The sequence below is a fragment of the Mastigoproctus giganteus genome, chromosome 10 (assembly GCF_048544385.1).
Source record: "Mastigoproctus giganteus isolate SK-2022 chromosome 10, ASM4854438v1, whole genome shotgun sequence".
Lineage (NCBI taxonomy): Eukaryota > Metazoa > Arthropoda > Arachnida > Uropygi > Thelyphonidae > Mastigoproctus > Mastigoproctus giganteus.
In genome coordinates, this window is record NC_143584.1 from 17,056,564 (window position 1) to 17,078,402 (window position 21,839).

Below are 21,839 nucleotides of genomic sequence, written 5' to 3' on the forward strand. Positions count from 1 at the left end.
CACAAGAGAAGATCCTGGTTTTTTTTTTTTCCCCTTCAATAAAGTACTTCCTCACTGAGGAAATACTTTATTGAAAATTACTTCTGAAGTGAGGAAGTTCTTTATTGCTTCATGTGATTACATGGAGTCAAAATGGAAAGTGGAATGCAATGTGCTATCATCGGAAAAACTATGAATAGGATTTCCAGTCAGTGGAAGAAGGTCATTAATATACAAGAGGAAAAGAGTGGGGGGGAAAGAACTGAACCTTGGGGGGACACCGGCATTAGTGGAGAAGTTAGTAGACAGAAAGCCATCTTCCATCACCCTCAGTGAGCGATCAGAGAGAAAACTGGATAACCAATTACAAAAAACAGTACTTTTGTTGAAAACTTTCCAGTAATTTTTGATATCATTGAAGATAAAGAAATACAGGGTGTCTCAAAAATATTGGTACAAACGTTTAGGGGAGGTAGGTAACATCTAAAGGAATGTGAACCGCATAGGAACTCATAACCGGAAACGTCACGGGAAAGTAGTAGCAGAGGCACAAGAAGCAGAAATGACACAAGACAGTAATTAGTGGCAAACATTTATTTGACATAATATTAACAATGGAGTATGAGATGGATGCATTTCATGATGTTACAACAGATGCTCAAAGGTTCCACCATGAGATGCGATGCATGCGTGACCCCGACGCAGCATGGATTGGCGGACACGGTCGAACACACCTGGAGTTTCTTTGACAGTAGCAGCAGCGCAGATGAGTCTTGCCACGAGATCCATTTCCGTCTCCACAGGCGATTCATACATGATAGATTTGAGGTCCCCCACAGAAAGAAATCAAGGCTCGATAAACCAGGTGAGCGTGTGGGCCAGGCAACGGGTCCATCGACACCCAAAACGCCTGTTCAAATGGTCATTAACACACCCTCCATAATGGGCAGGCGCCTCATCATGTTGAAACCAAATGTTGCGTCTCACATTTGCTGGAACATCGTCAAGTAACCCTGGTAGAACTTGTTCAAGAAAGATCCAATATTTAGCATAGTTCATGCGGGATGGTAACAGGTATGGGCCGACTAAGCAGTCACCGATCATACCTGCCCACACATTTATTGAAAAGCGATGTTGTGCCGCATGGGGGCACCGCACACCGTGTGGGCCCTCTGCTAATCCATACACTAGGTGCATGTCTGTCAGCTTACAGTTCATATATCTATGCATGCTCTTCGTGTGGCGACTACTGCTTGAATGAGTAAACCAGAAATTTTCCCTCTTGCGAACTGATGAACAGCGCCGTGTACCGACTTACGGTGACGTTTCCGGTTATGGGTTCCTATGCGATTCACATTCCTTTATATGTTACCTACCTCCCCTAAACATTTGTACCAATATTTTTGAGACACCCTGTAGATGTTTTTCAGTATCTGTTCTGTCAATTTTAGTGTGAGAACCTACCAGAACTATTATGCGAAAAGAAATAATTGATATACAGCAGTCCTTGGTTGGGGAATTGACAAAGTGCACAAGGAAGATTGGAATTTTAATAATTCCTTATAGCATTGCTGAGTGTGAGAGGATGAATATTCAGCCAGGTGAGAAAAAGGAAAACTGATTTCAGATTTTCACTTTCTGGTGATGCTTTGGAAGTGCCCTTGAGAGCCAAGTCTAAATAATAATGCCATTGTTAAAAACAAAATTTTGGCTAAACATTTCTAAAGAGGGCAAAACCTTTCTTGAAGCAGTCATAATCAACTAATGGTATTTAACAGACAATCCAAACAGATATCCACAGACAGGGAAAGCCTGGGTAAACTACTGCTTGAAAGAATGCTGTACTAGTAAACAATTCTGCTGTATTTTAATATAAAATGTGTGCGCTTTCAGTGGAATTTAATTTCTAGTGTAGTGTGGACTTTAAGAGACCACTCGTTATTGCCCTGCTTACAGTTATCCAGTCTTCAACTTTTCAAAAGTCAAATGTTGGCAGTTCTAGGTAGCTCTAACTTGTAAACTCTTCTGAACCTGTGTGGCCATCCAAGAGTATAAGCATAAAATTTATTTATTTATAAAGGAGAGAAATTATATTCCTCCATCACTTTCTGGGGATCTGATTAGTTGTGCTATATGAGTTCTTTGGTTAAAATTGCAATAAGTCTGTAATTGGTCGTAAGGAATTGGCCATTCCAAAATCAAAATCAGTACTGTATGATTTATGAATAAAATGAATAGCAGGTAAAAAAATACCATTAGAACATCAGAATGGCAGTGTAATTTATCTAATTTTATTAATTTATAATTTTATATATTAATTAAGCCCAACACTAATGAGTAATCTCATTAGTGTTGGGCTTGCTCAAACCATTCCAAGCCTTATACACCTTAATCAGATGACCTCGCAGGTGTCTAGTTTCCAGATGCTGAAATTTACAGAACTTAGGCCTTTCTTGGTCAAAGCACCCTTGTTCCCCTCACCAATATCATTGCCCTTCTCTGTACTCATTACAGCAGATCTACATCCATCCTAAAATGAAGCCTCCAGACTTATATGCAGTACTCAAGGTGTGGCAGGACCATAGCCTTATACAAGGGGATAATCACCTCCTTATCCCTGCTAGCAAAGTTCCTGTATGTCATTGACAAGACACCATGAGCTGCTCTAGCAACCTGTCGGCACTGCTCTGAAAACTTCATATATGACTGCACAATTATCCCCAGGTCTTTTTCATTCTCCACTAACCTGAGTGTAGAACTGCACAGTTGGTATGTTACTGCTACCCATATGCAGTACTTTACATTTGTTAATGTTAAACTTCAGTTGCCACCTCTCAGCCCATCTGTCCAACTTTTCTAGATTCTGTTGCAGAAGCATACTGTCAATAATAACCCTGCCAACCTTTGTATCATCTGCAAACCTGGACATTAAGCCTGTATACCTTCATCAATATCATTGATAAATATAGAAAACAACAGTGGTTCCAACACCAAACCCTGGGAGACTCCACTATTAACATTAGTCCACGAAGGGCAGTGTCCATTGATTACCACCCTGTCTTCTCACACTCGACCAGCTCTTCATCCATAGCAGCAACTTGCCCTTAATGCCATACTGCTCCAATTTGTACATCAATCTTTTATGTGCAATAGTGTCAAAAGCTTTTTTGAAATCCAAGTATATGATATCAAAATTTTTTTTTTTTTTTTTTTTTTGCATCCAGTTCCTTTGTGACCATATCATAGTATCCAATCAAGTTGATCAGGCAAGATTTTCCCTTAACAAACCCATGCTGTGTAAACTATAACTGCAGTCTTGTCTAGATGAGCCTGCATTTCTTCGTTCAGTGACTCCATTATTTCCTCCGAAACAGAAGTTAAACTAATAGATTTGTAATTACTCATGTCATCCTTTGATCCCCTTTGAATTGGGGATACATTTGCACATATCCAGTACTTGTTCTCATAATTATGGCTACGGGTTTGTTTGCTTCCTTTTCTGGCTCCCTTAATATAACTGGATAGATCCCATCCACTCCATTTGCCTCTCTTATGTTTAACTTCAATGGTTTCTCCTTCACTTTCTTCTCGGTTATTGCAAAATCATTTAGCTCCCTGTTAGTTTGATAAATTTCTGGCTTCCACTTCCCTATGCAATTCCTCATTTGCTGATGTACTAACTCCTTGTCTTCATTGCCTAAGCACAAATTTTAAAATAATCCAACCCGGCTTAAAGTGGACTGGGCTGGATTATTAAAAAAAAAAAAAAAAAAAATCAGTATGCAACAAGAAACCCATGACACCACATGAAAGTAAGACTTTATTCTATTTGTAATATGTGATTGCATTTCTTAAAATTTGAAAGGAAAAGAATATTACCTTCTTTCAAATATATTTTTTTAGTTATATTTGGTATTTTGACAGACTTTGAAATAGAAATTGGTGAAATAACAAGCACTTCAACCTGTGTGGAGTGTAATATGCCTGTAATTTTTTAAAGAGTTACAGGTTAGTCTGAGACATTTCATGGTATTTCCTGTACCACTTCTGCAGTGGATTTCTGTAATGCTGTCCATATGCTACCATCGGTGCTCATTATTTACCAGTTTCCATGTCTTGATATACCTGTGCACCATGCTACTAAAAGAATATTTAAAAAACTTTGTACTGTTGTATTGATAGGGCTGGTTTTGTGTTTAGCATGTAATTATTTAGTGTTCAGACAGAATTGAAAAAAAAATAAATAATAAATAAAAGAGGATGAGAAGTATCTTTAAATGTGTTGTTGGATCCCCCTGTAACTTTATTTCTAGGCTTACTCTTACTAGGATGTCTCACAATTTAAGTACTTTGTTTTAAATTGTGAAATATTCTAGTGAGAGTAAGCTTAGAAATGAAGGTGTGATGGTGGGGTGAGCCAACATTGCCCAGGATAGAACAGATACTTGTCATTCTCTTGTATATATTTTTTCAATTTTTGTTTACAGCTCTTTATTTTGACAATTTTTTTTCCAGCTTCTTGAAGAATACCTGTATAACACTCATGCCAAAACGCATAACCAATATAACCTTGAAATTATTGATATATTTGAGTGTTTTAAAGAAAACGAGGCAGAAAATTTTAAAGATGTTGGAAATAGGGCTCTGCTGTGGCATGGTTCTCGCCTTACTAATTGGGCTGGTATCCTGAAACAAGGCTTAAGGATTGCACCACCTGAGGCACCTGTTACTGGTTACATGTTTGGAAAAGGTGTCTATTTTGCTGATATGTGCAGTAAGAGTGCTAATTACTGTTATCCCACAAGGTCAAAAAATGAAGGATTAATATTACTCTGTGAGGTAAGTTTTATTTTCTGGCATATGTTGTATTGATCAGCATGGTCATAATTTGAGGCAGTTAATTGTTTCTGTAACAAAATTATTAAAAGGGTGGGGGGGGTATATAAATTCTTCACGAAGGTAATGTGATTAATTTACAAACAATATGCCACACCATCACGAAGAACAACTTCTACACTATTTAATTTTCTTTTAGATAGTATAAGGACAATTAAAAGTGAATGAAAGTTACTGATGTTATCTATAAACAATGTTCTAAAAGTTCCAAAAGCATTCACTAAACATAAACATATTATTGACTTGTTAACTCGGTTAAAAATTGAATCCATTGTTTATCAGTGAAATATCAGTTGTTTTCATGTATAGCAGTTAGACAATTTCACGGTCTAAAAAATTCCTTTGTTTTATTGTAATGTGGTAAAAACTTGTAGCTCTGAGGCATTATCTGTTCCCTGCAGATCAGCCATAATGCCCAGCTTTGGTGAATGAACGGCCTGATAACTTTGTTTTCTCAGTTGGTTTGCTGAATTTGACCATTTTTTCTAAATATAGCCTGAAAATGGATTGTCAAATTTCATATATATATAGTCAAAGGGAGATAGCATCTGGAGGATTGCTAGCAGTGAAAATCTGTTCGAAGGATGGTGATAGGTCACCATGGACAGGAAAATTGAAGGCTGTTCACAGGCAACAGTATTGAAAGATTAACAATATTTGCACATCAAATTGTATTGGATCTCTTATTGACTGCAGGTTGTATGCAAAAAGAGAGACATGATAATATCACAGGTTCAGGCTGGCTGCCCAGGATGGAATGGATACTTCTCATCCTCTTTTATTTATTTTTTCTAAATAAAGTACTGTGTCAAGATATGCATTGTCTTGCTGGTCTAACCTCTATGCTGTGAGATCCTGTTTATCATGGAACACACTGTACTTCAATTGGGACACTGAATGCTAGAGTCAAATAATGTTCTGAGACAAGAATCAGCCTGGACAGTGTGTTATATGTGATGTGTGATATCATCTTTCTAATATATGAGAAAAGGACGGTATTAGTGTTGGTGGAATAATTGTAGCATGGGATATTTTAAAAAAGAATACCATTGCACTATAATTAATATTATTTAGAATATTGTGATGTTTTTTATTTGATGGATTCTATTGGTGAAAAACTTTAATGTGCAGTTTATTTAAAATTTTAGGGTTTTTTAAGAATACATCATACATTAAAATTAGTATTTTATTGACTACTTTGTTATATTTTTCAATTATGCAGTAATTTCAAATTAATTGTATCTGCAGAGTGTCTCAAAAAGATGTGCATACATTTTATGAAACTAATTAAAATTGATTACAAACCCCAGAAATCATAATTATTGGGTATGTAGCAAAGCAATAATTTGTACATGTGGTGAACTAGTGCAGATTTTCAGATTATCCATGTTTCGCCTCTAGCACTGCTCAGAGGGCAAACAACTGAATGGCTTATTCCAGTCTCACAAGCAGCTTACTTTAGGTTTTCATGGTGGTCGTACAAATCTCTGTAACACCATATCAGAATTTTCCTCACCCATTGATGAATGGGATCTTGCAGATCTTTGCTTGCATGATACCATATATCTCAAATTTATCATGAATTCTTGTTCTTTGTGATGGTGTTTTTGTGGCAAATTGTCTCCAATGTCTTTGAACTTTACAGTCATTCTTAGATTTCCAGTACCACTTTAAATTGCTTTGTGTTATTTAAATGCCAAATATCCAGCTGCCATGTTGTTTGCACTTTGCATTGTGGGTATCATTTTGCTTTTGTTCTAACAACTGATGATATCTTTTATTGGCAAAACATACTAATCGAAATGAAAAAAAATTTAAGTTCAACTATAAATATGTGATTGATGATGATTGATTGATGATTCATGATGAAATTGTGTGTAGTGTAGAAGTTGTAAATATAGCATGCTCAAGATGGCATGAGTGGAAAACTCCTGCTGGTGGTTCACCTGTGCGTCATGGTTTTACTGTTTTAAATTCTGGCTGTGGCATGTAGAATTATCTCTAGCTAATGGTGGTGCATTTCTGTGTGCTTGATGTAAGGAATGCATTGACAAAAAGTAAAAACTTAGCATACAAGAAACTGGATAGTAGGGGAGAATCCTCTACTACCCAGTTTCTTGTATGCTAAGTTTTTACTTGATAAAAATCCTCTAGTGTCTTCCTTGGGAGTGAGGGGCCAGTGAGTGAGGGGGTCTTGGTTTCTGAAGCTTTTTACAGTTTTGTCATTATGGCTATTCATCTATGACTGGAATTTCCAATAGTTCTGTTTCTTAGGAAAAGGGAAGGATTTACCATATTGTTCTTGGTATTTGAAATATGATTTATTATTGGTGTGTGGGGTCTGTTCAAGAAATTACATTGCTATAGGTGTAAGGTGACCTGTATTAATGTGGCAGTTTGTTTTATTAGCTGTGAAAGTTCCCGGATTGTTCCAGGGAAAAGGTAGTAAACATTGAAAATATGTAAACTGTCTAGAATGCTATTATTGCTGATTGAAATTTATTTTAGCTTTTCTAGTTTTATTTACTTGGTTTACCTTGCTTGACTAGCATTCCCTAAAAAAGTGCAAAAGAGCCTTTTAGGGAATGCTTGTTCCTAGTCATTGGGTTATTTTGGAATATTCACTAGCCCTTTGCTAAGCTCCCGCTGTTGACACTAGGTCTTGTTTGCATGCTTTTGGCTTCCAAAGATCATAGGTGCTTTAGAGTTATTTGGATTTTTATGTTGCTGGATTGTACCAATTATTTTATTTGCCTGCAACAGTTCCTAGAGTAGCTGTTTTAGCCAATGTATCAAAGTGTTTCTTTGATAGCTGTATAACACTTCTGTGCATTGAAACAGAAAGAAATTATTTTTGGAATCTTACAAAAATATATGTAGTGCTTGCTGAGACAATCTTGTCTTCTTTGTGGTGCGTTTTTTTTTTTTTTTTTAATGAGCTAAAATGCCAAAAGATAAATGATTGAATACTTAAAATATGATGGGGAAAGAATTTCATCTTTTGGGGGCCCCCATCTTGTAAAGAACCAAAAGGCACTGACTCTGAAACAACCAAGGGGCATATCATTTCAGTAACGTCTAAACCTGCCGAAGAGATGGATTGAAAGGCTGATCTTGTGTAATATAAAAATTAACTAAGAAATAAAGTACTTACAAGGTTTGACTATTAAGTATGAGACTGTTGCAATAAAATAAATATAACGAAATATTTTGTACCTTACAGTTTTTCCCTTCAAAATAATTACCTTGGCCTTTCACTGTTTCATGTTTCTTCCAAGCATAGAAACATTTCTGAAGGTCATATTCTGTAAGCCCTTTTAACACTTGTGAATACATTTGAAAACATTCAGAAAAAAACAGCCATTTTTTTCTGAATGTCTTCAGTGGACTGAAAATGGGTTCCTTTAAGTTCACTTTTCAGTTTAGGGAAGAGAAAAAAGTCAAGGGACTAGGTTTGGTGAGTTGGGTGCATGTTCACACACAGTGATTTGTTTTTTGGCCAGAAACTGGTGAACAGAGAGCTGATGTGCTGGAGCTGAAGCCCTCTTCCTTCTTTATTCCTTTTTTCTCAGCCTTGTCATAACTTCAATGTAGTATGCTTGATTGGCAGTTTGATTTGGTTGCCGACCGGGCTAGCCGGGTGGGTAAAGTGCCTGCCTGGCAATCCAAAGGTCGCGGGTTCGATTCCCGCCTCGGGCTTGGATCAAAGTACTGCAAAAAAAACCTTGGGAGGTGCATTATGGCCACAGAAGCCTATGCGCCAACAACTACCAAAAAAAAAAAAAAAAAAAAAAAGTTTGATTTGGTGGGACATATTTAGTCAATACTGTAATTATTTTAATATCAAAGGAAACAAGAAGCAAGATTTTCATTTTTAATTTTGACATTTGCTTTTTTTTTCTTTTTTTTTTTTTTTTCTTTTTGGTCTGTGGGGTTGGTTGTCTTCCATTGCATTGACTGTCTTTTAGTTTCTGGGTTGTGCTGGAACAGCTAACTTCCATTTCAAATAATTACAGTGCTCAGAAAGTCTAGATCTTCATTCAGAATTTTTGGCACCATCTTGGCACACACTTTTATTATGCCTGAATTTTCAGTTAAAATTTATCTGTCATTTTTGTCCATGTTGAGTTCTGATGCAACCATTCTAATGCTTAAACAATGATCATTTCTAATCATTGTTCTTACTCAGTCCCCATTTTCATGGATACCAGACGGCCTGGTTGTTCATTGTCTTCCTTCTAAAATGTTTTATGCCATTCAAACACACAAGCTCTTGATATACTATCTTCTCCATAAACTTGACTTAACAACTCATAATTTTCAGTTGGTGTTTTTTTTTTTAGTTTTGTTAAAAATTTGAGGTTGATTTGTTTGATTCTTTTGTCTGTCATTTTCTGGCAAACTGCAGAAACACAAGGTAATGGAAACCTGTCTCACTGCAAAATGAATGAGTATGCTGGAATGTGACTTGGCAAATATTTAGGGAAAGGTTTAAAGTGAGCTGCTGTGCCTTTGTTTCATAGGTGGTGCTTAGTGTGTAGTGGCTGTGCACCACTACAAAACAAGCACCAAAGATCATTTTTTTTTTTTTAATTACTGGAGTACCCTCCAAATGAAAAATCACTTAGAAATGGCACTAGCAGATGAAGTTTATGGAAAAATATAATAATTTAGTTTATGAAATAAAATAACCTAATGGATATTTGTATGTGGGAAGGCTGCAGTTATCAAGAGGAAAGTTAGAGAAGAAACCTAATGGATATTCATATGTGGGAAAGCTTCAGTTATTGAGAGTAAGGTAAGAGAAGAAGCAGAACTCGTTTCTGTCTCAAAGACAGGAACAAGTTCTGTTTCTTCAGTTTTGTTATTCACCATTTGAATATAACAAGCTTGGAAATGGTGTAATCAACATTGAGACAAACACAATAAGAGAAGAAAACAGTGTATTATCCTTAAAATTACAACTTTTTTTTTATGATGGTAAGATAACTTTCAGTTCTACAACATTTGCTCATTGAATGTATTTTCTGTTTGGCTGCATGAATAGACTAAACCTATCCTTATTTCAGGAGCATGACTTTCATTAACATTTGAAATTCTTATAGTTTTAAGCATGCATTATCTATTATTATAAGTAGTAGGATTATTAAAGCATTTTTCTACAATGTTCTTTTTATGCAGTCAAGCTTTTTATATATATATATATATAATAATAATAATAATAGATAATGCGTTATCAATTATTATAAGTAGTAGGATTATTAAAGCATTTTACTACAATGTTCTTTTTATCCAGTCAAGCTTTTATATATATAAACTATATAATATCGGTGTAAATACACCATAGTTAACCCATAAATTTGAACTACACATGTAGTGTAATAGGCATCGTTTTAATTGTATCTCATATTGTAGTTGCCTTCGCAACGAGATAGCTGTTATTTATTTTCAGCGGATACCACCACCCACACTATCGTTTCGAAGCTAGTGGGCTTCATCATCAGTGTGCGGGCAGGTACCCTGGTGATGCAACATGCCATCACATTTGCGAAGTTATTTCCACAATGAGAGATGCCAAAGGGTGTTGTTAATAATGTATTAGAAAAATAAATGCACAAAGGCATAATTCCTTATGGGTTTAAGTAATTAATTATATAATATCAGTGTAAATACCCATAGTTAACCCATAAATTTGAACTACGTATGTAGTGTAAGAGGCATCGTTTTAATCGTATCTCATATTGTGGTTGCCTTTGCAATGAGATAGCTGCTATTGCATTACTTCAAATAAATAATGCTTCTCTAGTAGAGAAGGCTACTGTTACTTATTTTCATTGGATAGAACCACCCAGACGATTGTTTCGAAGCTAGTGGGCTTCATCATCAGTGGCATGTTGCATTACCAGGGTACCTGCCTGCCCACTAGCTTCGAAACGGTCGTCTGGGTGGTGGTTTCTGCTGAAAATAAATAACAGCAGTCTTCTCTACTAGAGAAGCATTACAGTCAGTCCTCGTATAGCACGATAGTTGTGTTCCTAGAAACCATCGTGCAATATAAACAACAGGCCCTATGGGAAAAATAGGATTCGGTGCCGACCACCCAAGATTGAACACACATTTATTACCAAACATAATAAATAATCGTAATAAAATATTGCTAATGCTTTTGCTACTATTGTAAACAAACTTGTTTTTTGTTTGATTTTTCTATCCAAACAGATGACAGCCGTTCCATCTCTTCCAATTATTTGTGTCTTAATCTAATGGATTTTAATTACACTTTGAGTTGTTCCTGCTATGGAAGTTGTTTTTATTTTCTATGCATTCTTTGTAATTCTCGACGTTGCCTCATTTAGGTCTGTAGCACATGCAATATCACATGGTCTTTCATTTCGCTCAAAGCATTTCACAATTTCATATTTTTTCTCTATCAAAAGAGGCGAACTGGCCATAAGCCTTACCGGGGAAACCCCGGTAGGCCAGAGGCCGGTGTGATTTTGGCCATAAAACATAGTATGAGGCCACTATAAATTTTCCCGGGTAAGAATTTTTGACCCAGTGCAGATTCAGAGAGAATTCAGAGCAGATTCAGATTCAGACACTGCAGATTCAGAGAGAATTTTTTCTCTCTGAATCTGCAGTGTCTTCATCAGGACGCTTCCTTTTCACACCTTTTAAGTATTTTACTCATTTTTAGGGAATAAAGCACAATTACAAAACGAGGAGGCACGCTTGATACACGTAAACAAAGCTGCGCGGGTGTAGCAACTGAATAAACAACACCGTAAAGGCAGAGATATACTATTAATGCCTCACATTTTACTAAAGCACATTTCTAGGGATTACTACCATAAAACAATAAAAACAATTTCTAGTTGCGTTTCTGCTAGTGGAATCTGTTATAAAGTGGTAGTAAACTTGAACTAATTGCATTTGCGATTATACCGATAGCTGGAATTGTGTTGGTTTTTACGTTATGGTGAAATGTGTTTCCCCTTCACTGATATAAAAAACAAATACATTTTCAGAATCTTCTCTTCATTCCTATCGTGTTGCGTTCGGTTTGGGTGATTCTGCATTCGACTGCCATTTCTTGTAAACACAAAGGCGAATCATGCATAAGCGAATTTGGTTCGTGTTATATAAGATATCGTTCCCCTATTTATAAATCGTGTATGATCGAATTCGTATAGTGTAAACACGTGTTATACGAGGACTGACTGTATTTATTTGAAGTAATGCAGTCGCAGCTATCTCATTGCAAAGGCAACCAAATATGAGATACAATTAAAACGATGCCTATTACACTACATACGTAGTTCAAATTTATGGGTTAACATGGTGTATTTACACCGATATTATATAGTTAATTACTTAAACCCATAAGGAATTATGCCTTTGTGCATTTATTTTTCTAATATTTTTCTAATTTTATATATATATATATATATATATATATATATATATATATATAAAACTGTATATGAAGTTATGTAGAAGAATATAAAAAATAGAAAGAGAGACAGAACAGATTAATGCCATCAAATTTATGATTGTACATTACATCTGTCTGTATATAACAATTTTTTAGTTAATGATAATACCAACTAGATAAATTGGAGAATTTAGCATAGAAGTATTAGGGGTGAAAACTATACTCATTAGTTCAAAGGGCCAAGTATTTAGGTAACCTAAGTTGGACTTCTTTGTTGTACCCTATAAATAAACACATAAAATAAAATTAAATTAAAATGATAATATAGCTAATTATAGATATATGGATACATTGAATGGAACGTTAACTAGGGCTAGCTCCACTCAGTATTGAGTGGAGCTAGCCCTAGTTAAATAAGTTCATGCCAATAGAATCATGTGGAAAAAGAATGAAATAAAAATCAAAGAAATCTAAGAGAGGGGGCAAAACAAGAGAAATTACTGTCTGTATGGACCAGAGGAGAGAGCCGAATGTTCATGTGCAGTGTATTTATGTCCTTTGGTCCCCATTGGCTTTCAACATCTTCTGGTCCATACAGACAGTAAGTTCTCTTGTTTTGCCCCCTCTCTTAGATTTCTTTGATTTTTATTTCATTCTTTTTCCACATGATTCTATCGGCATAAACTTATTTATTATATATATTTTTTTAAGTTTACTTATTCTTTTATTCTTCCTTCTGGTCTCTGTCGGGTCAGCTATGATGTAAACGTATACTTTTTTACTTTGAAAACGAAATGCACAAGGCATAATCCTTATGGGTTTTGGTAATTAACTATATAACATCGGCGTAGATACACCATAGTTAACCCATAAATTTGAACTACGTATGTAGTGTAAAAGGCATCGTTTTAATAGTATCTCATATTGTGGGGTACATACATAGTTCAAATTTATGGGTTAACTATGGTGTATATACACTGATATTATATAGTTAATTACCAAAACCCATAAGGATTATGCCTTGTGCATTTCGTTTTCAAAAAACATTATCACCAACACCCTTTGGCATGTTGCACTACCAGGGTGCCTGCCCACCCACTGATGATGAAGCCCACTAGCTTCGAAACGATCGTCTGGGTGGTGGTATACTCTGAAAATAAATAACAGTAGTCTTCTCTACTAGAGAAGCGTTATTTATTTGAAGTAGTGCAATACCAGCTGTCTCGTTGTGAAGGCACCCACAATATGAGATACTATTAAAATGTTGCCTTTTACACTACATACGTAGTTCAAATTTATGGGTTAACTATGGTGTATCTACACCGATATTATATAGTATACTTTTTACGTGTACATCATAACAGAAATAGAGACCTGACTTATTGCGGTGGCTCCTATGATTTTCGCTGCTGACCCCCAGACGAAGTAGTTAAAGTCTTAGGACCCACAGCTTTAGGTATTTATAATTATGCTTATATTAATTGCATTTTTTTTTTCAGGTAATTTGTTTTTTTGCATACAGGTTCTCTCAATTCTTCCATGGTTATTACACCTGATAGCTCAACTTCCCTACCAAATACACTGATAATTACCTTTTTGTCTATTTTTCATTGTGGTTGCTGTTTTTTTTTTTTTTTCCTACGTTTACCGTAGCACCCCGGATCCATAACCGAGTCTTATATATTTTTTATATATTTCAATTTCTCATTCTCATTTACTAAGACTTTCAGTAATTTCATTGCATCTTGATCATTTTATATATAAAATTCATAAGTTTAGGCCTACAGGATAGCTAACAAATTATTTTAAGCTTAACTACAGCTTTGCTGTTTTTTATATTTCTTCATGTATCCTTAATTCATTTTGTGTACTATTTTAACTTAGCAATACTTTGCTTGACCTTTTTAGAGTTTACTGGTATTTTGCACAATATATAAAATATTTATTACAAACATTTGTTATTGCTCTTCTCCTTTTTGGTATATGCCATGTTATGTTATCCAGTGCATGACAACACGTAAATGTCTGTCTTCAGTATCACACTAATTGTTATCACATGCTATAAACAAAAAATACAGAGAGAAATTGTTTACAATAATGGACAATGCCTACCTAAAGGTTAGATATATAAGTTACCATAAATTCAAATTACAGGAAAGAGATTAACTGGAAAAAGTTGCCTCTGTAGGTAGTTGAGGCTTGAGAGGTTTAAGAAATTCAAAGGTCAACTGGATAGTTATCTATGTGAGGAGGGAAGTGCATAATTTGTATTTTCGGCTAAGGTAAAGAAAGCCTGCACGAGAAGCATGCAAAAGTTTGATGGAATTTACTGGTAAAAGTACTTTGGCGCAATGGCATTTGTATTGTTGCTCGCTCGGTAAACAGGCAGTGGGTGTTATCGGTCTGGAGTAGAAGTTGAATCCCACGGGAGCTTGAAACCCTTCCGAAGTGGAGGGGGGGGGGTAACCTGACCTTTTTCTTTAGAATCACTAATTGAATCGCGAACAGAGTCATATTGGAAGTTCTGGTGTCGTAAAAAATGTTCGTAATGTAGTTTCCTTGCTAAACGTTTTTGAAGTTTGCCGTGCTTCTCGTGTGGGCCTCCTTTGCCTTTTTTTTTTTTTTTTTTTCTCTCCTCTCTCTTAATAAACAATTTATCCACTAGTCCACCAGGTGATTCTAAAGAAAAAAGGTCAGGATTACCCCCTCCACTTCAGGAGTGTTTCAATCTTCCATAGGATTCAATTTCTATTTCTGACTAATAACACCCACTGTATATTTACTGAGCGAGCAACAATACAAATGCCATTGCAGCAAAGTACTTTTACCAGTAAATTTCATCGAACTTTTGCATGCTTCTCGTGCAAGCTTTCTTTACCTTCGCCGTATTTTCTTATCCTTTCTTCTTTTTGGTCAGTGCAGCAGCAAAAGTCTGTGGCTCTTTGCACTACATGGCTAATACTCAACTCCTTTATCAAGCCAGTTGCTTTGTTTTTATTTTTTAAACAAAGCTTAATTTATAATAAAGTCTTAACTTTGCTTACCCTGGCTTCTGCTTCTAAAAGTCCATTGCCGCTTAAACATACATTATTACATAAGTTAAAAACCAAAACGGTTATATAATTTACCTAAGTCAGTAACACATGCACACATAGAAGGAAAAATAAAACTGCGCACGTAACCAACAGTAGAGAAGGTATTACTCAACATCAAGTTTCTTGGAGAAAACCAAGATTTTCCTATGGGGATGAAGGGGATCGTTGGAAAAGAAAAATTAGTTGGTGCTAGTCTCAAACCTATTGATGCTGGCAGCTGCCTGCTTGAAGATTGAACTAAAGATAAAAATGAAAATTTTCTCTAGAAGTTTACTGTAAAAATTTTCAGATATGAATAACAAACACACCTGAGGTTGTTATACCAGTGAGTTCTAGGTGACTTCAAATTCATGATATGCTCTATGTCATGAACTTGAAGTGTGCAGACTATGTATACAAATGGACACAGAATGAAAGACTCCACTTACTTGTTGAAACAATTTTATTCTTCCAGGACTAGGGACCCATAAAGTGAGGGGGCAGGGGAGAATGAAATAAAAATTCCTACATAGAAAAGTGAGAACTAGCAAAAGATGACAAAATACATGGCAAAAAAAAATAACCATAACATATATTTCTAATCAAACCCCAACAAATATAATATAATGCTAATCTGGAGCGGATGATTTTACAAAATTGCCAGTGAACTATCAATATTTATAATAATGATTGGAGAAAAAGGCAACAGATAGCTTGAATTACAATTTATGGATAGTTTCTTTCTGTTTCAGAGCACTGTTCATGTGAATAATTGCAATATTTGTTTCCTTCACTTACTTTTGAGTTTGATTGCAAAAAATATGAGCCAAAGTACCCTCAAAAGAGGAATGGGATTTATTACTGATCACCTGAATAACTTGGTTGGCATCATAAATAAGGCTTGATGTTGAGGGTATTAGTAGTGAGGAAAGATCATACCCCCATCCTTCATAAAACATCCTATTTAACTTCACTGATTTTTAACATGAGTATAGTTATGACAGTAAGTAATAATTATTCATATATAATTATTTTTTTTGAACAGGCTTTTAAAATAGTCTTTATTATTTTATTAAATATTCATGAAAGTTATTTTTGCAGGTGTCATTAGGCAATATTAATGAATTAGTTGATTCAAATTATGATGCAGCTAACCTGCCTCCAGGCAAACATAGTGTTAAGGGATTAGGCCGTGTAATACCAGATCCAGAGTTAACTAAAACATTGTAAGTATCGATTTAAGATTTATAACAATGTAGCATATAAATCTTGATGTCCCATAATTTTTTAATAACATTAATAGTTTTGTTTATAGCAATTGGAAATACCAGGAAATTAAAAAAAAAAAAAAAAAATCCAAATTTGATTTTTTAAAATTATTTTGTTTCTTGGTAATAAATGCTCTTTGAAGTTATCTTGTAACTTTTTTTTTTATCGCATTTGGTGCCACATTTGGATAATTGGTGACAGTGCAATCTGCTCTACCATGCTCAATTGGACTTGTTTTGAGAATAATACTTTTTTGACCAAAGAATGGCAATAACTGTACTAGTTGCTGAGACCCTTTTTTTTTTTTTTTTGAAGGGAAATTATACTCCTGAAAATGGGCTTCAAAAAAAATTTCCACACATGCTTTTTAATCTGCCAGTGATGACATAGGGTGGAATTTCCATTCTATCCCTTAAAAAATGTATTTCATATACAGTAAACCCCCGCTATTTGCAAGGGTTACATTCCTGAGAAATGTGCGAATACTGAGTTATGGCTCCCATAGTAATAAAGGGGTTCCGTTCCAAAGTATGAAATATATAAGAAAAACTAGTCTAAAATTTTTTTCTATGTATGTATTATATGTATCCATAGACAGTACATAGTGAAATGCAAGCATAAGGCATCGAAATGAAAATAAGAAACAATTTAATATTAAATGTAATATTTATTATAAATTTCAAACAAACCTTTCAATCCAGTGCCTTTGCTATAGCTAAAAAACTTATCCCGCCAGTACTATCACCAGTTTCGCTAAAGTGTTGATAAAGGAGTTTTGCCTTTTTACGAATGATGAGTGAACTTAACGGAATTTTATTTTGAGTTCGGTGTTCTATCCACAGATTTAAAGCTCTTTCCATTTTTTCTAATTTAACATCACGAGTTACAGAGCAAATTTTTGAAGCAATTAGCGCGTCTTCACGGACACTACGGCGGATTTTTTTCTTCCGATTTTTTGATTGATCGTACCGTTGACTCATTGATTTTACAATGTTTTGCCACTGAGAAGACACTTTCACCATTGGAAATTTTGTCTAATAACTCAATTTTATTCACTAATGTCATCATCTTTGATCTTTTCACATTTCCCTTGTTATTTGTAGCAATATATCTGTACGGGTTAGAAAGAACTCCCCCCACCCACTCAGCGCTGTTTTGAATGATGGGTGAATAGCAATAAACTGTTTAAGTTCAGTAGCTGTGCACAGAGGAATGGTTGCAGAATGCACTCTGAGTTGATGTCATTCCTGCCCCAGCCCTTGCAACTTTTCTAAAAAAGCAGTTATGCTTCCCAATATACAGGGTGATTCACTACCAATGCGACAAATTTGCAGGAGGTGTAGGGGGCACAAAGACGAATCGGAATCACATAGCATTGCAGGGTCCGAAATGCCTTCGTCATGCGGTAGAGGACGTTGAACAGGAGGTCGCGTGAACCGCGATCCCGCTGGAAATCAGCATTTGCGAATCGTTTCTGTTGAAGAAACCAAGTAGCAAAAGTCCTCCAGAGTGGATAATCCGCAGGCTCCAATGATTGGATGCATTGCAGATGGTATGAACTCATTTGGTTTGTTGACAGTATCCTCCATACAGTGGATTGGGAAATACCCAATCGTTGGCCTATTTCTGGAGTACTCGTACTCTGATTGCCTTCTGCAAGACGTAGGACATTCTTCTCATTGTCTGGCGTCCTCGTTGTTCGCTCTCGATTCATGGTACCTCTCGTGAAACAACCAGTCTCACGTAACCTTCTGTGCAGACGTGCAAAAATCGTATGCTGAGGAGCACGCCTGTGCGGGAAACGTTCCTGGTACAAGCGCAGAGCGGCACGCACGTTACAGTCCGCAGCTCCACACGCGAGGTGCATGTCGGCCAGTTCAACGTTTGAATACTTGTCCATCCTACTGCCTCGGGAACCGGTTCACAAATGCTGACTTCCAGCGGGATCGCTGTTCACGCGACCTCCCATTCAACGTCCTCTACAGCATGATGAAGGCATTTCGGACTCTGCAATGCTATGTGATTCCGATTCGTCTTTGTGCCCACTACACCTCCTGCAAGTTTGTCACACTGGTAGTGAATCACCCTGTATAATATATCATTTTCAGTGGTAGTGTCCACTGCTTACTGTAGAAGTGGAGATATTTTGTTGTGGTGAGGGGGACATGACCAATTAGCTTTCATGTGTTTTAAGGTAGTGAAATACTAATAGCAAAGTTAAATTTTTTTTTTTTTTTTTTTTTTTCTTGGGGAAAGTTGTTTGCTGGTATTGTTCATTTCATTTGAGTTAGTGCTTTAAGAAAATGACAGATGCACATGTTTGTAGAAAAGGAAGTCAGAACATTGCAACCAGAAAGAAAAATTTAATTCACAAACATTCATGCCCGGCATCTGAAAGGTACTACGTAAAAATGCATTTTCAGCCACCTATTAATTTTAAATTGAAAAAAAAATAATAATAAAATAAATAAATAAGCTACTACCATTATGAACATATTTTAGTTGCAAAGAAAAATGTAGAGACCAATTTAAAAAAAAAAAAAAAAAAAAAAAAAACCGGCCCTTGCTATAAGCGTGGAAATTATCTCTTATCATCAGTGCTTCACTATTATGCACCATAACTGATGGATTATTTAGTGGTTAATTTATTAGGTATACTTCACCATTCAAGAATTCGACCTCTCCATTAGAGACAGTCAGGTGTCTGTTTATTTGCACTGGCAGGTATCTACTAGACTGTGCAAAGCAGGTAGTCAGGTATTGAAGGATAGTGCATTCATACAGTTCAGCAAGAGAATAGTCCAAAAGTGTGACCAAAGTGACATTTTGAGTGTAATGTGATAATGAACACCAGACATGCCAGTAATAGGTATCCCAGATTGCCACTGTACCATCTTCCTGACGAATTATAACCCTTGTATTTTTTGCGGCATTAAAAACAAAATCCAACAACTTTGCTGAGGAGGTTACATGCAGCAGTGCCTCAAGTGTACCAAGAATGGTCCTACAACATAACAGATAAAAACAGCCAGCTGAACAACTTCCTCCAACCATAAACAGTGCACTTTACATCAATGACTTCAACATGTTTTCTGTCATGCAAAATGAGGATTATGAGAGAGAGATAACTGCAACAAAGCCATTGATCACTTTAACTCCTGGGCAGTGGCCAATGGTTTCAGGTTTTCAATGGGGAAGAACTGGATTAAGTTTGTAACCAAACTATGGCAGTCTAGTCTGTGCAGGAATCATAAAGAGGAAGTTGTTCTTGCTGAGGGCTGATGACCCTCTTATGTCCGTGCAATGTAACTATCGCTTTTCTGGCGCTCCGTAGCCAGGTGGGAAGGAGCAGCAGTGCGTAGCACACGCTTCTTGATTAGACCGGGGTTCGAGTCCGTGACCACCAAATACGGAGGATTGCGGAAAGGTCAGGGAATGACCACCGCATATCCCGGAGCAATATGGCCTTAGTTGCTAATGCTCCTTAAAAAAAAAAAAAAAACCATCGCTTTTCTGTGAAGCATATTTTATGCAATGATGAGCTAAAGCCAGTTTGTATCGGTTTGTGCAAACTGGTTAAAAATTACTCAAACAAATGTTATAACATGATCTCAAAACTCAATCTTAATCTTATAAAATGGTGTAGAAAATAAAATAGAGTACAAAAACTTCAAATACAAAGGAATGCAAATTTCTAGTAGTTAAAGAGCTATTTCTATAACAGATAGTTCAAGAGTTTTTACTATGTGCATGCACTTATTTGTCGCAGGCTGTGGTACACATTCAAGTTCATCCTGACGCGAGAAAGAGATTGGGCACCTCTGTAGTCAGGTGGGCAGGAGCAGCAGTGTGTAGCACGCGCTTCTTGATTAGACCGGGGTTCGAGCCCATGACCACCAAATACGGATAATGCGGAAAAGTCAGGGAATGACCACAGCATATCCCCGGGGCAATATGGCCTTAGTTGCTAATGCTCTTAAAAACCAAATAACAAACAAACCTGACGCGAGAAAAGCATCTTTATTATTATTTTACTAACAGGAGTCACCAATATTCGTTTAAGATATTGGTGTGTAATATAATCATAAGTGTAAGGTTTAAGTGTAATATAATCATAAATTACACTTAAATATGATTATATTATGATTATATTACACTTTATTTTTAATACCCTAAACGGCTCACATGTAATATTCATAATACAAGAATGATAGGCATTTCTTTCGTAAACATTATTATGTTGCTTAACTTAGACATCTCTTCTTTATATCTTCTTTTCAAATGTACCTATATTTTAAATTCATTTAATTAAGCAGTACTTTTTTGTTCTATTGTAATAAATGTAAAAATCTTTTTTATATTGTTTATTAGGTTCTGTTAAGTATGGTTCCAAATGGCCCAATGCAATTCTTTGTAAAGGCACAAAAAATACATGCTGTGTTACATCCCTTAAATCAGAACTTATTATAGGGAACTGGTTGTTAAGATTTTGGCATCTCATCACTGGGGTACAAATTCCTGTTTTACCACTTTTAAACATCTTATCGAGCCTTGTACATGTAATCACATTTTATCACACAATGATCATGTGTCAGCAGTTTAAGTTTTTACATGATATTAATATATATACACACATAAAATAGGCAACCCATTTTTACTATTATATTGCATTTTATTTATTGATAAACCTTTGAGTTAACCTTTTTAAAAAGATTGCCCATGTCCCGATCTTTTTTTTTTTTTTTTTTTTTTTTAATTCTTAATGTTGTCCAGGCACGTACATTTCAGCTCTAATTAAATTATAGTAACGATTTTATTTGGGTTTTAATGGAGCAAAAACAATTGGTTTATAATTTTTGAAAATATTCTTTCACAATTCCCTTTGGTTCTGAACGTCAGTAAATATTTGTAAACAATACATAAATTATGAAAGAATATTTTCAAAATTAAAATCAAAATTTATTATGAAAAATCAGTTACAATTGACTACAACTCAAGAAGTGTTGAAATATCTTTCAATCATGTCAGCAGAAGAGGACAAATTGCTACCTGTGGAGGACATTAGACAAATGTTATAGGAGCAATAACATTAGTAGAGGCATACAATGCAAGAAAGCAAGCTTATGCAGCATAAAGCTCCAAGGTACTGGAAAAGAAACTGTTTTAAGTGGTAGCTGCAATCTTAA

The 21,839-nt window shown here is 35.6% G+C and overlaps 1 protein-coding gene across 6 annotated transcripts in view; it reads left to right on the forward strand.

The window, feature by feature from the left end:
- LOC150078808 (poly [ADP-ribose] polymerase 2-like) overlaps positions 1 to 21,839 on the forward strand; it is a 167,446-nt gene that overhangs the window by 142,964 nt on the left and 2,643 nt on the right. For all 6 annotated transcript variants that reach the window (XM_090382479.1, XM_090382477.1, XM_090382483.1 and 3 more), the window contains exons 11-12: positions 4,495 to 4,818; positions 16,486 to 16,610. In XM_090382479.1, coding sequence (XP_090238605.1) covers positions 4,495 to 4,818; positions 16,486 to 16,610 — 449 coding nt within the window. The remainder of the gene's footprint in view (positions 1 to 4,494; positions 4,819 to 16,485; positions 16,611 to 21,839) is intronic.